General features: G+C 37.3%; 1 protein-coding gene across 1 annotated transcript; it reads right to left on the reverse strand.

The window, feature by feature from the left end:
- LOC143856200 (ribosome biogenesis protein BRX1 homolog 1-like) lies at nt 1-17,166 on the reverse strand. The gene is made up of 9 exons (XM_077366335.1): nt 17,030-17,166; nt 13,195-13,408; nt 12,967-13,108; nt 9,348-9,426; nt 9,047-9,171; nt 2,594-2,695; nt 803-871; nt 625-723; nt 1-306 (listed from the first exon to the last, which is right to left on the reverse strand). The coding sequence occupies exons 2-9, from the start codon at nt 13,380-13,382 to the stop codon at nt 175-177; spliced, it is 936 nt and encodes a 311-aa protein (XP_077222450.1). The 5' UTR covers nt 13,383-13,408; nt 17,030-17,166; the 3' UTR covers nt 1-174.
- Between the last annotated feature and the right edge of the window lie 399 nt (nt 17,167-17,565).

Below are 17,565 nucleotides of genomic sequence, written 5' to 3' on the forward strand. Positions count from 1 at the left end.
GAGCATAAAAGTGACTTCTTTATAGCATTTTTCGACTAGAATGTCAAGCTTGATTTCTATTCAAAATGTCAAACACGTCGCAAAATTTAAAGCACCAAGATTCTGCTTCTCATATGTAGATAAAGTTTTAACTGATGAAGGAATGTTGTAGCACAACTAAATACCTTCAACTTATCATTCCTTCCATAGATCCGCAAACTCGTCCGGCTCCAATGGATTCGATAGTTCATGCATCTTCCTCCTTGTTTTGGCTTTGATCTTCTTCGCATACTTTCCAGCCTTTTTCTTCTTCTCCAGTGCTCGGATCTAACACAACAGATAGAAACTTCTTCATGTCAATAACTATAAAAACAATCATATTGAAAACACATTGACAAAGAATCATAACCCAGTCCATAGAAGATTAACAATAACAAGGCAAGGCATGCATCTGAATTTGACAAGTATAACAAGAAATACATGAATGAAATAGCAAGAGCAAAAGTGAAACAAAGTAAAAATTAAGGGTAAAAAATCAAAGCTAAACATGACAAAAGCAAAAAAAAATCAAAACAAAGTCTGGATAAGAGATCAAAAGAGGAAAAAGATCTACATGCATAAAAATACAAAATGAGTGAGAGCTACCTGGTTTGGAGAAACATAGAATGGATTTTCATACAATGTAGGGCCACCAAAACTGCCACCAAATACCTTGACTGGGTTTAAACAAAACCTCGGACCAACCTGTCCATGACCAATTCCAAGTTAACATCGAATTTCTGAGCAGGAAAAAAAGTCTTGAGAAACACAACTTATTGCAAACCTCTACAAGGGTCATTTTGTCTAAACCTCCACGGTCTACTTTATCGGTCTCATTGTGAGGAACGGAAATCTGCAAAACCAAGGAACATATATCAAAATATGGATGGAACGTAATCACAGAATCTTTCACGATAAGGCAAACTCGTGGCAGCACATAGTGTTGGATATACGACTATCTATAATTGCATGGTCTCGCACCAAAGGCAGAATTCCTTACCCTACTGGGGAGGTGCTGAGACAGTGGCTCAAGATAAGGAGGGAGAAAAGGTCATTGCATCAGGTTATGCCTAAATGGAACCCGCCACCTGATGGCTGGTTCAAACTTAATTTTGACGGAAGCTCCCTAGGAAAACCTGGCAGAGCAGGTATTGGCAGTATCATCAAAGATGGAGAGAGTCATATGATCATGACTTATCCCGGATACATTGGTGTGTGTGATGCTAATGAAGCGGAGGCGAACGCACTTCTATTCGGCCTGCAATGGTATGTTGATAATAACATGGGACCACTGATTATTGAAGGTGATTCGGCTAATACCATTGCCTGGGCATCTGGTCGATGCGGCGGCCCTTGGCGATTGCACAATACACTGGACAAGATTAGAAATCTTATTCGTGTAATCCATCCACAATTTTTTCATCGGAGGTCGGAAAATTTTAGGGCCGACGAACTGGCGAAAGAGAGGGTGGAAATCCCTCGTACGCGTGTCCTTCTTTCATCCTCTACTGAAAATTGCTGATGGATAGGGATGTTTTTTTTCTTTTATTATTGTTCTCTTTCTGATTAACCATCCTTGTTAATCCCTATTGGGTGTTTGTGGGACCTCTTGTCCCCATCTTTGTAAGAACCTTCATTTTGGGAATAAATTTATTGTTATCTTTCAAAATACACACACACACACAGAATATGGTTTGTAAGCAGCTGCTCAGATAGCTTATCTGAGCAGCTGCTTCAAAAACTCATGCGGCGCACATTTTTGGGATGATCCAAAGCATTCATTTGAAAAGCCCTTCCATTGATAGGGTGTGTACCAAAAATCAGCCATATAGGATCATCCTAACCCAATTAAAGGTGGACGGGAAAATGGACACACTGTTTCTCTGCCCATTTTTTCCCTCCACAAATGGCAGGGTTAGGATGATCCTAAATGGTTGATTTTTGGTACAACCCTATCCATGGAAGGGCCTTTCAAATGAATGCTTTGGATCCCCCCAGGAAACCATTTCCACATGTGTTTGTGATCTCCTGCTCAGATAAGCTTATTTGAGCAGCTGCTCACAAATATATATATATATATATATATATACAAAATACGGTTCTAAAATAAAATTCATTGATACAAACGTAAATATGTATAAAACAAGCTAGAACTAATGTAGATTAGCAACTGAAGTTCCCCGCTGAATTGTCAAGTGCAAGAAATTACTAAACCAGTATTTACGAGAAATTATCAACTCCCATCAAACTCAGAATCAAACAGTAAAAGCTAATTGGACAAGCATTTACTGCTTGTGCAATACTCATCTCAAATCATCTACAAGCCCTGTACCTACTTCAAGTGTCATCATCTTCAAGAAAGCTTCAACAACAACCTTATTTTTCCTGTATAGCTCCCAAAATGAAAGAATGGGCAGTTGGGTTGCATTTTAGGAGCCTCAAGAACAAAAATTCTCCAGCACAAACAGCTCAGGGAGTAAGCATGCATGCCTGTTTGTGTGGCTAACCAGACAGGCTATCATAAATGAGAACCATCGGTTAGTTGTATAAATATGTTAGGTCCTAATAACATTACCTGATAATTCCGAAACCATATGTGATCGTCAACGATTGAAAAGGCAAAGACATGATCATGGTAAGGTTTAGCTTTTCTGTGATCCTTCGGTGTTCCAAATATCTGCAACAAAAGATGATGTCAGTACAGCGCTACCAATCGGAAGGAAAAAAATAAGGATGTCAGACATCCAAATTCTAGTGGGAAGGACGATGCCGCATCAACTTTGGACCAATAAATAAGGAAAACATAGAACCAGGTCAAATTAAACAACAAATAAAATAACTGATGAAGCGACTAGTGAACAACTGCAACAAAATTTTCTGTGGGAAAGCAAGGTTGAGGATAGACAACATTGTAGATAACCTGTCCTGACTCCAGTGTTACAATTCTCAAACCTAGCGCTGCAGTATACCATCATATGGTCATGGAAATCAGGACATAAATTACTTTACTGATAGTGAATAATTGCTGGAAATCAATAATTGTAGATATCATATTGCATGTATGAGGATTGTGGAACACAAGATCTAATTACTTTCCTGGTAGGGAAAATTGTTGGATGAGGGTTGAGATTATGATCTTGAAGGCAATAATATTACATGGAGAGCTGATATTCCCGACCCACTTTTTTACAACTCCTGCAGCCTTTTGTACAGCTCCGACCACTCTGAAACATAGTTACCAGATTCGCCATCCGCACTCCGACCTGCGATCCGGGGTTGCACGATCCCAAACGTGGTTCGCTAGCGACCCGGATGGCCAAAAATGACGATCCGCGGCGACCCGCGGGAGAGAAAGAGAGAGATGCATATAGACCAAGGGAGAGATGGAGAGAGAGCTACAAATTTTATATATTTTGGGTTGGATTGGAACTAGAGCTTTCCTTTTGAAAATAATATGTAGGGCATACATGAGTTTTCTTTATTATTATTATTAAATGGATGTAGTATGGACTATGGAAGGTTATTCATATATTCCAATGGGAACTTTCTTTTTGAAAAAATATGTATGACATAAATGAGGTTTGTATATTTTGTGTATTGTGTACTATGGAATGATACACTTGTAAAAATATATGAAATTATATGTGTGTGTGCGCGCGCACGGAGAGAGAGAGACAGAGACAGAGACAGAGAGAGACAGAGTCTGAATTAGCGCTCCAAGCTGACTCGACCCCAATAGCGAACAAACATAGCATACCCTCATCGTACAGCGTACTGGGCTACCATCGTACCCCTTACCCGTTCCCATACTGGAACAAACCGCGTTCCAGGTAACATTGCTCGTAATTACATAATTTTGTCAAGTTTTTTTCTAAAATGCTTAAAATGCCCCAATGTAAATTTTTTGTCAAACAAGGTTTTCTAAAATGTCTAAAATGACCCTATATAAAATAATATCTTTTACTCAACGTCTTCTTTTCTCCCTACTATAGTTCAAAATCTTGAAAACTCAAACCGACTTGAAAGTCGGCCAAACAGAGTTAACTTGGAAACTCGATGAAAACTTGAAAATGCCCAAGTATAGAAAAAATCCAAATATAAATAATTATATAGATAAAGTTTAAATTTCTAATAATAAAAAAGGAAATTTTGAAATACTAGTCTAACAATACAGATTTGTAATCTATGCATACTCAGGCAAACACTCGGTGTGCCTGACTTAGACGCCGACGGAAAGCCGATCCTAGTCACCTACGCTTCTGGTGCAATGGTGCGAATCAGCTGGTTTGCACAGTAGCCAATTGGACTAGCAGTAGACAACGACAAATACTATCACCGATTGGCGATGAGCTTCCCGATATCCCTCCTGCGACGAGCCCTTTTTACTACGACAGGCAACGGGGTCAGTCGGTACCTTTTGAGTATAGTCCACCACATCGGCAGGCTGGCGGACTTCAACTGGGGAGGCGCTGCCTACGCCTTCCTCCTGCGCGAGATGGATTCTCTGTCCCGCGATGGTACAAGGTCGATCAAAGGAAAACATAAGAACTATAGAAGGTGAAAATAGATCCTCAATAATTAAATAATAATGAAATAGATCTGAATTTATATACTTCTAACACCAAAAAGCAAAGCATAAAGATGTTTCCTAGAGCTATAACAATGAATGGCACTCACTTATGCTGAATTGCTGATAGTGGCACTATTTTATTTTTTTTATTTTTATAACTGTTGACACCCCCATTTTGATACGCTTTGAAAAGAGAGAGATTCGAAAGTTTCATCGAGTCTTGAGTCGGTCTTCCGCATTAGATTATGTATTCTTACATTTTTACGGAGTTTTGAAGTTTATTCGCAGTCCTAAAAGTCTCTAGGGGGTTCCATTGGCCTCCGGAAGATGAAAATTCAAGTTTCCGATCAAGTAGGAAAACCTAATATTTTTGGAATTTCTCAGGATTTTCCCTATTTTTCATCAATTTTTGCACTACAGGGGTATTTTGGTCATTTCCAGTGTGTTCCATTTGACCATCAAGTTGTGTCTGAGAAATCTTAAGTGATTCCATGAATTTTTAAAAACCTCCTAAATTTAGAACTTCTCAGGGGTTTCACTTGATTTGGAAATTTTGTGAGACGAGGGCATTTTGGGCATTTTCAGGGGATTCCAAGTGATCCTGTTGATATCACCCACTAAAAGGAGCCAACTTAAAAACTTTCTATTTTAGAAGTTTGACCATGAAGACTTTCCATTTTTAACTTTCTCCTTCAAGGACAATTCGGTTTGAGGGCATTTTGGTCACTTTTTGATATGTGGTGATCAAACGAGGTCATTTGGGCAAAAACGATTTTTCCAAGGGGTTAATTAGGATAGGCCATGTGTGTAGGACCCCACCATGTGCATCACATGGTGTGGGCCCACCATTATAAATTTTGAATTATTCTTTGAAATGGGTTGGATTTCATAAAAGATGAGAAAGAGAAAATGGCTAATATGGTCAGGTTACTAAAACGACCATAACTTTTTAATCACTCATCCGGAAAATTCGTAGTTGTACTTGTTGGAAACGCCTCGAGAAGCGCTATAACTTTCTAGTTACAACTTCTCGTGATTCTTCCACGAAACAAGTCAAAAACGAGCTTTAAAATCAGGCAGTGTCATTTAGATGGAAATTCCAACCCACTAAATTATCATAACTCTTCAACCGATTGGCCAAATTTAAAGTACAAATATGTGTTGGAAAGGTCTTTCAAAGGGCTACAACTTTGTAGTTTACGACTTTTCCTAATTCTGCCTCTAAATAGGTCAAAAAGAAGTTCCAAAGTTGGGCAGTCCTTTTTGGACAGAAATATTTCATAAAATGGTGTGTTTCCCATATATGAAAGCCTCTAGAATAATCTTGAAATATCTCTTTTGGTATAATTAGAATGGGATTCTTGCTTAGCAAGGAATCCTAATTAGAAAACAACTCTATTTGAGAAAGTAACGGAAAGAAAGAGCAAAATATTTGGAAACTTAGTAAATATGGAGTCCTCACAAAGGAAACTTCTTATTCAATTCAAACTCTTGATTTTCTATATAAACAACAGACCAAACCCTAAATGGGGGGCTGGCAAAAACGTTCAACTTGGCCTCCTTCTTGGGAAAACATCCCATCTTGATTGGGGTGTGGAGATCATCTTCCACACTTCATCTTCTTCAAAGTTCAATATTATTTCTTCTTATATATTGGAGATTATTGGATTGTTCTTCGGGGGTTTTCCAACGTTTATAAGGGTGTGACAAAGTGAATTATCCCGGATTTACACACCCTAGAAACAAGGATTTGCGATCAACGGTAGGTGTTATTTCTCTTTTCAATCTTAGGTTTAGAAAAGCATGTTTATGATTGATTTTAGGATTTATTTTCATATATTGTCTATATGGATGAATTTTTGGGTGAAATTTTAGTATGTTGGAATATGAATCATAATCTTTTAAATTCGAGATTTTTACTGGAAGATTAATTTTCCTCCATTAAAAATCAATTTTCTTTTATTTTCTTTCAATATGGGTTTCAAACTTGGTTTTCAAAGCAAGTCATGTAAATTTTGGAGTTTCTCTAAAACAAGTATTTTCTGAGATTAAAGTAAATTCAAAAACTTCTGGAAAATCCAATTTCCAGCCATGGTTGACTTGTTTTATTTTTTGTTTTTTTTTCGAACGGTAACCCAAAAAAGGTTTATTTCTCGACAAATAAATAAAAAAAGAATCAAATAAAGTCAAAACTAGATGAAATTTGGTTTCCAGTTTTTTTTTTTAAATATTTCCAGATCTCTCAAGAAATTTCGGAATTTTTCGAATTTATTTGATCCTATTTTAAATTATTTTAAACTTGGCTTAATTTTAATAAATATCAAATGGATTTGAAAACTCGTGAAACTTTCCAGATCATGTGTTTAGACATTTATAATTTTCCATGAAATAAAATTTTGAAAAATTTGTTTTCTTCACTGTTTTATACTCAAAGCTTCGTTTTGTGTGCGGTAAGTATTTTCCATACTAAAATTAATAATTTTCGGAATGTTTCTTACAAACCAGTAATATATATTACTGGTATGTTAGAGAAAAATTTTCATGAGTTTTTATTAAGTTTTGATATGGTTTTTGAATTTTTTATGATAAACGGGTTTGAATCTCAAGAAAACCATTGGTCTTTTTCATAAAAATTGAGTTTCTGGAGATATATTGGTTTTCTTTTGCAGTGTATTTATCAAAAGATTAACTCATTTAAAGTTCTTTTAAAAGGCTCATTTAAACTCTCTTGATGTGCAAACTACGGGACAAATATCCTAGATGATCTAATTTCAATATAGTTCCTAGATGCATCTCTTGGAATTCCAAATTAATGATTTTAGAGAAAATCTTCATGGATTTGAGAATGGAACACTTACGTCACGATCCCCCCTTGCGGGATCAGGTCCCACAATAACAAGTTGAACTAATGTGAAAATGCTATTATTAAAAAAAAAAACCATGTGAGGTGTGTTGTTTACACTTGTCAACAAAGTATAATCATTGCTGACTAGGTGTCTTGTAGCTCTAACAATAAATGGCATTCCTGTGTTTTAATTATGGCACTCAACTTTTTATTACACTTTTCTAATAAGTTTAGCTAAACTGAATAGTGCCATTATAAAAAAAAGATAAGGTCACCTATAAAAATATGCTAAAACCTGTCAAGCCCATTTGTAGTTTAGACTTCAAAAAGTAAAGCAATTAAAACTCCATCAAAGATCTGTCTGTCTTCCTTGGATGAAGGCACTTTGGTTGATGAAAATCACTTTCCCAAAATCTTTTAAACCTGTTCCGCCAATACTTTAGCTAACTCTTTATATATACACACCACACACTGATAGGTTGAAAATGTGTCAACCAATCTTTTATTGGAGATTTTATATGGTGTAAGTCCTTATAGTCCCGTATTTTCCAAGAAGTACTGTACGGAACGCATCATAGGATGATCCAAACCGTCCATATGATGGGCCACAATGTAAATAGGTTGTGCGAGAAAAATTATTTCCATAGGATGATCCCAACCCTCCGATCTATAGGGGTTTCCATAATATGCAGTTCCCTATAGATCGGAGGGTTGGGATCATCCTATAGAAATGATTTTTTGGGCACAACCTATTTACGTTGTGGCCCATCATATGGACGGTTTGGATCATCCTATCGTCCGTTCCGTATAGTACTTTTTGAAAAATAAGGGACTATAAGGGCTTACATCATATAAAACACCCAATATCAGAGCAACAATAACAACTCAAACCTCATAAATTCTAGGTTATGGAATATAAAATTTTAAATTGAGATCAACTAGTAGGACAATCTCATTTTGATTACCCAAAACAACCATGATAAAATGTTCAAGTGGCAAATGTGTTTAGTGATCAGGGTCGTCGATCTAATGGGCCATCACAGGGCAATACAATGGATCCAGGTCCCATGCTGAATATAGATCCCATTTGCAAAATTCAATTGACTAAAAGACATTTTAAAGTTTAAAGGGTGTCGTTTTCATCACCATTAGTATAGGGTCTAGACTCATCCAACGAGGATGGGATCAGTGACAATAAGCTGGACTTGTGATGGTCAACAAGATTCATGGCCTCGATCACCCCACACATAGTGGTGGGTCCATGCCATATAATGATTGTCTTCCTTAATGAAAAACATGCTTGAACAAAAAGATCCACTTCTAAATTACACATTGCTTTGAGAGGTACTTTGAAAAGGATCCATTAGTGCATGTCACTACTTTACTCACTATGCTACTATCCTTAATAATAATTGGGGTAATTGGGGCATGCCTCATCTCGAATGTTCTAGGTGACATACCACTGAATATAGTTCCATTAATGTGTCTCCCTTCTTTTTTATTTATCAATACAGACAAGCATATTAACCACACGGACATACATATACTTCGTAAAAGAACAAAGAGAAACAAATCCAGATATAAAAAACAAAAGACCAAAAAACCAAACATGCCTGTATGATTAACTCTTTCAAAAGCTTCCAGTGAGGTGCTTTATCGAAATTGGTCGTGAAAGTTAAGAGTGGACGTGATCCTTTCAAATGATTGCCAGTCAGCTTCAACTCTTCCATTGTATGTACTGATAGGAAGAAGAAAAACATGACTTAAGCAAAACGTAAGAGAATACATAGCTAACCAGATTTTACGGCTCAATAAGATGTCGAGTTGGTACAAAAAAATACAATGGGAAACTCATGAAATTAATATCTTAAAAAGTTTCAATATGATGGCAATTGAAATTGAAAAAGAACCAACCAGCATTGACTAAGAATTTCACAGATGGTCCATTGGGGCACTTGGCCATCCAGAGGTAAAGATCTTTCAGTTTCCTGCACTGAAATAAGGACAAAAAATGTATGTTATCACCGTAAGAGAAAACAAACAAAACATTAGTCTGATTCTGATTTCTCCATTTAGTGGAAATTCCAGCTTCTATAACCTAGTTTTAACTTTGAAATTCCACCATGTACTATTTTGTACAATTATGAAGCTCAGTACAAAATCAAATACAGGTCATCCATAAAAGAAAAATAATACTAACTGAAAAGTGGTAAAAGAATTACATTTGTAGATTCCATTAAAAAAAGGTAAAAGAATTATGCATCCAACTTTCTTTCTTGAAATGTAATGCAGAATTGGACTTGCAACCACAATTGCAACCCTGCCAACTAAAGGATGAGAGCTGAGCCTGGATTATGCAACCTTTTAACTTATTCAAATATGTAGAATGAGTATAGTTAGGACCTACACTATATTCGTTGTGTTAGAAAGGTGTGACCCTAAATAACTTATTTGTCTGCTGGATGTAACTTGCCCTGTTTAGATTGCAGGAAAAACTTTTTGGCAGAAAATTTTTAGAGGGAAATGATAAGATTATAACTTATTAAGAGGGAAATCATCATAAACTGAAAGTCCCTCCAAATAAAACTTGAATCACACTAGTTCAAGTTATTTTTTTTCATGTGTAATTAAACAATGGAAAAGCAGGAAATACTAGAAATGTTTTTCCTTTCCAAAGTCTTTCAAAAAATTCTTGCAATCCAAACAAGGCCAAAAGTTGGTGAGTCTAACATTTCCTGCTTGATGATTAATGGCTTCCCATATAAATCCAACAAAATACCTCTTGGGTGATTTGACAAGAACCCCCAACAACTTAGTAGGATGTGCACTTATGCTCCGTTTCTTTCGACGTAAAAATGGACATAAATTTGTCTTATGTTGTAAAAATGAACATAAAAAAAAATTTACGTCAAAAGAAATAGAGCCTTAGAGACTACATCGCACCATAGGTGATCCAGAGCATTCCATAGAGCCATTTGCAAACAAGATGAGTTGATAAGGCAGGTCCAAACCATGTGGCAGCCCAAAAGGCATATGGCTTGGTCCAAATCATGTTAGCAGGACAAAGTCCAAATGCTAATGTAAGGTATGCCTACATGTCCAAATGCCCCATTCAAGGCCATAACAAAAGCATAAGGAAAAATGCAAGTACTTCATACATGAGGTGCACATAGATAATTGGTAAATATTTATCATTTACTTTAGTTAATACGTTCCACAGCACTACTAATGTAATCACATTATCAGAGGAGGCAAATGTTTAGCAGAATGTCTCAACTCTCAAATGATTTCATTTTATTTTTATTTTTTTGAAATGGCGGAATATATTGATAAAACGGAACCAAGATGGTCCTCAGAATACAAAGGGAAAGAAGAAAGAAGAGAAAAACAAAATCATCAAATAAAATACAATTAGGGCGGTGAATAATCGAACCACTCTAGACCCTGCCTAATGACCCCAGATTTAGCTAGACCATCAGCTTCTTCACTAGCTGATCTTTTAACATGGGTAAAAGAAATCTCCAATCTTGACACCCAATCCGATACCTCCTCAATAAGGCTGAGAAATCTCCATGGATGAGGAGCTTTACCAGCAAGCCATCTAATAACATTGGAGGAATCTCCTTCCACAATCACCTTATCCAAGACATGTCTTTCAATGTGAAGGACACCATAATACGCTTCTTTGACTTCAGCCTCTGACGAATCAGAAATCCCATTCGGACCAGAGAACGCCCACTCCACAACACCTGCATGATCCCTCATCAGGCCACCAAAACCTGACGAACCCGGATTTCCGAAGGATGCTCCATCCACATTTAGCTTGCAGAAACCCACGGTCGGCGGAACCCACGTTTGAATTGTCTTTGGCCTTCTTAACCCTTCCATACAGATGAAATCCCATATTTCCCACAAATCATAAGCCGACACGAATCTGAACATTGGAAGACTTTTCGCCCATTGAATAGATAGAGCAATAACCCTCTGATAAATACTGAAAGCTGAGCAGGTTTTTCCATCAAAGTCCCTACCATTTCTTTCTTTCCATACCGACCACCAAAGAGCTAAAATTCAAATTCTCCACAACACCTTCCCTTTCTTTTTCCACAGGACAAAATCACAACATTCCAAAAGAATAGGGATTGATTGGAGGAAAACCCATTGGATACCAAATCTTACCAAGACTAAACCCCAAATCACCCTTACTACTTTTCAATGCATAAACAAATGATCAATAGATTCTCCATCATCCAGACATAACGGACAATGATCAATCAGCCAAAAACCCCTTCTTCTCAAAAACTCAATGGTTTGGATGCGTCCACTACTAACAGACCAACCAATGAAAATAAGATATATCTGCTTCCTAAATGATTTAACTAATCATAATGTGCATATTATTGGAAGAATTATCACAAGTGAAACTGATAGAAGCTTTAATAGTTTGAAATTTAAAAAAATATTGAAGTTTTAATTGCTATTGATTTCGCAATTCAGTGCTGACTAGAAGAAAGTTTCTGAGAATGCAATGGCTAATCTTTCTGGTGAGTGGAAAGTTTTAATATTGTCTCTTGACACTAAATGGTAGTTTTCAAGTGGCAAAGAGTGGGTAGACCAGAACCACTAATTTTTGGATTGCAATCTAAATACTAAATAGCACCCAATTGCAATCCGGGTGTCCCTGCAGTTGAACCCTTAGGCCACGTTTGGATACTTCATGTTTTTCTATTTGGATTGAGTTTTGCATACAAAATACATCAATCATCCTCATGCTGATGTTGTACAAGAGGGACGGAGGGATGTTTGGCTGCTGCTGCAGCAGGGTTGAGGAGCAGCAAGGGTGAAGGTAATTGCCACAAATATTGATTTCTTGCATAACAGATTTGAAAATCGGATTTTTTTCCCACTGTTGTAGCTGATTTGGAAATCTAAGGATCCGATCCAGGTCCAAATCTCAACTGCAAATGTCAGAAATCCAAATCTAAATCCTCCAAACGTGGCCTTATTTCATTATTTATAATTGCTATAAGAGAATTTCATACGACAATAAATAGAACAATTGAAATGTCGAACTACTACTACTACTACTTCAGATCAAGGTTTTAAATTTCGGTTTCAGAATGCGTTTCGTTCCTCACCGAAACCGAAATTTTCTCCGAAATTTTGAAATTTCATTCGAAATTTTACGAAATAAAAAAAGCAATATTTTATTCACGCTGAAATTTCGGGCGAAATTACCGAAATTTCAGCCTTCGCCAGAAATTTTAGGGAAATATTAAATAGCGAATAAAATATATATTTTAATGGGATTTTCCTGAAATTTCAGGAAAACGAAATTTCCGACATTTTGTCGAAATAAAGTAACGTTTCGAGGATTACCAATTTCGATTTCTCTGTTGACCGAAACCCGAAATTTAAAACCTTGAGTTTAGATAGTACAACCAAAAATACTCATCACTGTAGGCCTGTAGCTACTAGTACTCACCCATACATGAAGAAAATAAAGCAATAAGAAAGAAATCAAAAGTCTCACCTCGAAAAACAAGCAGAATGAGCAATCCCTGAGCTCAACAATTTCATTCAGAATCGCCCCTTTACTATCTTTCGATTCAACTTTGTTATCTTTCTTACAATGGGGCAGAAGCGAGACCACATTCAACATCAAATGCCTATATCTGAAAAATACATAAAAACTCGCATAAAAAGTTCATCAACGAAAAAAAAAAAAAAAAGGCTAACAAAGAAAAAAAATTCAAATCACCTATAAGGAATGCGACGAGAACACGTGACCAAAACCTTTTCTTTGTTCCTAAAAATCGGAGAATCCGAATCTTTCTCATCGACCTTATCTTTCCAGCCGATAAGCGTCCGTTTAGGTCTAGGCGGAGCGATTTCTTCTTTTTTCGTGGCTTCTGAAACCACTTCTACATGCTTTCTCTTCTTCGCCATCTTTCTCTAACTCTAGCAAGAAAATTCTTAAGATAGAGAAAATGATGAGAAATGGTACCGAGACAGGGATATGAAACTAGGGTTCTGAGGTTTTCCTCAAAACGTATACGAGTTAGGGTTTTGTGGTGGGACTAGCTTTCACTTTATCGGGTGGTGGTATCATATTAGCATGGTATTTTTCAAAAGGTACTGTACGGCCACACTATAGTTGATCCAAACCGTCCATTTGATGGGCCACAACGTAGATAGATTGTTCACTAAAAAAAAAAAAAAAAACCTCATGGGCAATATTTTCCACCCCCTGTAGTACGCATTCGCCCCAGTATTTAATGTGATTTGACATCAAAGAGTGTTAAAGTTGCCAGTGTTCCCAAAATCATTTGCATTGGATGATCCCAAACCTCAGATCTATAGAGGTTTAATAATAGAGATAATTACATCTACACCCCCTCTAGTTTCTGACACATCCACTTCAACCCCTATAGTTTAAAAAGTGACAAAGACATCTCCTCTAGTTTCGTTTTGTTTAAGGTTTGCCCCCTCAGCTGAAGGTTCGTCCCCCACATTATTTGGATGATCCAAAGCGTTCATTTGATGGGTCCTGACATAGATAGGGTGTGCCCAAAAAATCAGCTCCATCATATCATCCTAACCCTCAAATCTATGGACGAACCTTCAACTGAGGGGGCAAACCTTAAACAAAACGAAACTAGAGGGGATGTCTTTGTCACTTTTTAAACTATAGGAGTTGAAGTGGATGTGTCAGAAACTAGAGGGGGTGTAAATGTAATTATCCCTTAATAATATGCAGTTCCGCTGTAGATATAGATCGGAGGGATATGATCATGCTAACAATTTTTTTGGGCACAAACTATTTATTTTGTGGTCCATCAAATGGACAGTTTGGGTCATCCTATGGTGTGGGCCGTATTGTACTTTTTTGAAAAAATATTGTAGAGGCTTACACCATAAGCTGATATACTGGCCACCTAAATTTCCCTTATCATCCGCACCGGGCGTAGGCATTTAAGGTTTAACTTTTCTCGCCTAGGGTTTTGACCATTTGTTTCAAGGGTTTATAGCAATCAGAGAGAGATCATTACCAAGGAGAGATTTGTGCATAATGTATACAATATTAAGGTCACGTTTCTTATCTGAAGGGGTGACCAAGAGAGAGAATAATTTGTAGAAATTAGTAGCATCTTTCAAGTTTTTTGGCAATTCTTTCGAGCTATGACATCCATTAATATGCAGGCAGAAGCAAGAAGCATGTTGGATGGACTCAGATACTGCAAAGCGCTAGGGTTCGCAAATACCTGGATTGAATCAGACAGTAAGATTCCGATTGATTTACTTAAAGACAACAAAACTCCCCCTTGGACCATTAAATTGTATTGGCAAGAACTGGTACCACTGATCATGGAGCTGAAGCCTAGGATATCCCATCCCTATAGAGAAGCCAATCAAGCTGCTGACTCCTTGGCAAATTATGCTTGTAAAAGAAAATGTAATAAAGCATTTAATCGGTGGAAAGATCTTCCTATAAATGCTAGGAGCGCTATTAAATGTAAGTTGTGGTTAGGTGGAATTTCTCCCTCTTGTAATTTTCTTTCATCAATCAAATTCAAGGTGCCGACCCCGGGTTTCTAGATAAATTCCAGGGGAAAAAAAATTAGTCGCATCTGTGGTGGGTGTCCAAGCCAGTTCCTCCATGTTTTTAGGCAATGCACGCCTGAATGTATAAATGTTCAGTTATTGTAGTTCAATCAGAGTGACTAAAAGTGAAGCTTTAGTAGACGTATTTGTCAAGGCTAGCCTGTTTTGTTTTTCTACGATTTTTCGGTTGGGATCATGGTCAAATGGCCTCATCGGAGAAAAATGGGGAGCACATCTAACCAACTCAAACATCATATATGAATGGAAACAATATCAGATCTTGGGATCATCTCTGATGCTGATTTCGGTTTTGCAAGTGACAGAGATAGCTGTAAATCCACTTTTGCTCATATGTTTATATTTGGAGGTGCAGATGCTTCGTAGTCTAGTAAAAGACATGGCTGTGTGACAAGACACATACAGGAAGTTGAGTACATAGCTTGTAGTATGGCGACTACTCATGGTGTTTGGATTGGACGATTTTTTATCGACTTGGATCTTGGTTTTATTGAAGGACTAATATAATAAAGCATATACTCGTGGAATATCTTTATATTAGAGAGATGATAGAAAAACATGGAATTAAAGGAAGTGATATACCTCTCTCTGTGATATGATTGCCAATCATTTGACGAAAGGCATTTGTGAGGAAACTTAATTTTACCATGTGAGCTTAATGGGACTTTAGAAATATAATAATTTGAGGTAAATATCACAGATAGAAAGAATTTTTGTAAGGCCATTGAATTATACTGCTCTGAATTAATGGCATACAGAAGGAATTCACTCAGCCAATGTAGCCAAGTGGGAGATGTTTGGATGATAGCCACATGGCCTCATATGAGAGAAAATGAGAATCACAGCTAGCCCACTAAAGGGTTAGTTGCGGAGGGGGCATTGCCCAGCCGAAATTGAAAGAGTTTGAGCTGGAGTTTCCAACTCCAACTCAAACATCATGTATTAATGGAAACAAGATCAGATCCTGCAATCATTGATCTAAGAAATCCACTCCCATGGTGTAAGCGGAGCCCCTCTCTAGATTTATGCTCTTCATTGTCTTCTCCATCATACCAAAACAGCTCGGTCAGTTTTTTGCATTTTGTATGCATTTTAGATGTACAATGCATAGTTTTCAAAAGCGCCTGGTAGTCTCACTGAAGTGAGGTGGTTGCTTTGTGATAGATGAGCATCTAGGCAACCGTGTGCTTGTATCCATTTTATGAATAGTAAAATGGATGATGCGGAAATTCATTTCGCGGCTGACCTTTGCATGAGAGAACAGACACAGAGGCTCACTTTTTAGTAGATTTTGTCTTATTCATTTAATTCATCTGAGGCGGCTGTTCTCTAATGCAAAAGTCAGGCGTGAAATGCCTTTTTGCAAAATTCCTTAGGGGCCCATTTAGATACCTCCCATTTTGTATTTGGATTTGGAATTGAATTTTGAATACAAAATGAATAGATCCGGCAGAGAGGAAAGGGGGTACTTCCTAGTGGAGGGGAGAGGTTGAGGAGTTAAGAGGGTGAAGGAAATTGCCAGATCTGTGGATTTCCAATTTCTTATTTCCACAACAAATTTAGAAATCTGATTTTTTTTACGGTCAGCTGCTGAATTAGAAATCCAAGAATTTGATCCGATCCAAATTACAATACAAAAAGGGCTGTAAATGTGAGAAATCCAAATCAAAATCTTCTCGGCAACCAAACGGGCCCTAGGTGAAATGCCCTTCTGTGAAATTCCCTAGCAAATCCCTATTAGTATACATGATATATGAACGTTGTACATCATATGGTCGCTTTAGCTGTGTGAGTTTCATTCAATTATTCCGAGGGTCTGTCTACAGATGTTATTCTTGTCAGTATACTAATGTAAGTTAGTTTGATGCTCGAAGCGTTTGAAATTCTTTTCCATTGGAAATTTGTTCTGCTTGTGCATTTGGAAGGATAAAAAATACCACTTTGAATATTTTTAGAAAATAGAGTCCACTTACTATGATGGATGGTGACAGAGTTGCAGCAGAGTTGAGACAATGGTTGCGGCTTGGTGTGAAAGAGACGGTAACAATGGCGAATGATGGCAAACCTCCCTCTCTCTTTCCCTGCTATCTCTCTGCTAAAGAAGAAAAAAACAATGAAGCCTCTCCCCCCCCTACAAACCCTAACAAGAGGGGTTATAAACTTATAAATGGAAATGATATTTCGACCCCGCTTCTCCCTATGGACAGCCCGCTCTATGCATTTATGCCTACTGTCTCATTCTACTCTACAAGGGATGATCCGGGTAGAAACAATGGGAGAATAAAAGGGAAATGATACATTTGCCCCTCCTTTTCTTTCTTAGACAGCCCCTTCTAGTGGGATTATGACTACTCTTTTATTCTACCAGGAAGTGGTTTGGGTAAAAGCCAACCCTTAAAAAAATGATATATTCAGCTACTTGCTTCCTCTCCTTGGACAACCCCTTTTTCAATAATGCACCCTCCTTTCTACCTTGTTTTGGCATTCACACAAGGACCAATTTTTTGGG

This window comes from Tasmannia lanceolata, unplaced genomic scaffold (assembly GCF_043159265.1).
Source record: "Tasmannia lanceolata isolate RefF3 unplaced genomic scaffold, GAP_Taslan_0.1 ptg000023l, whole genome shotgun sequence".
NCBI lineage: Eukaryota > Viridiplantae > Streptophyta > Magnoliopsida > Canellales > Winteraceae > Tasmannia > Tasmannia lanceolata.

Bases quoted from the DNA above. Each gene is read 5' to 3' on its own strand.
- LOC143856200 (XM_077366335.1), bottom strand. From the start codon at position 13,382: ATGGCGAAGAAGAGAAAGCATGTAGAAGTGGTTTCAGAAGCCACGAAA. The intron at 9,172-9,347 runs GTTGGTTCTTTT...TCTTCCTATCAG, and splicing joins GAAATTCTTAGTCAATGCTG to TACATACAATGGAAGAGTTG. The intron at 872-2,593 runs GTAATGTTATTA...TTGGTTTTGCAG, and splicing joins TATGGTTTCGGAATTATCAG to ATTTCCGTTCCTCACAATGA.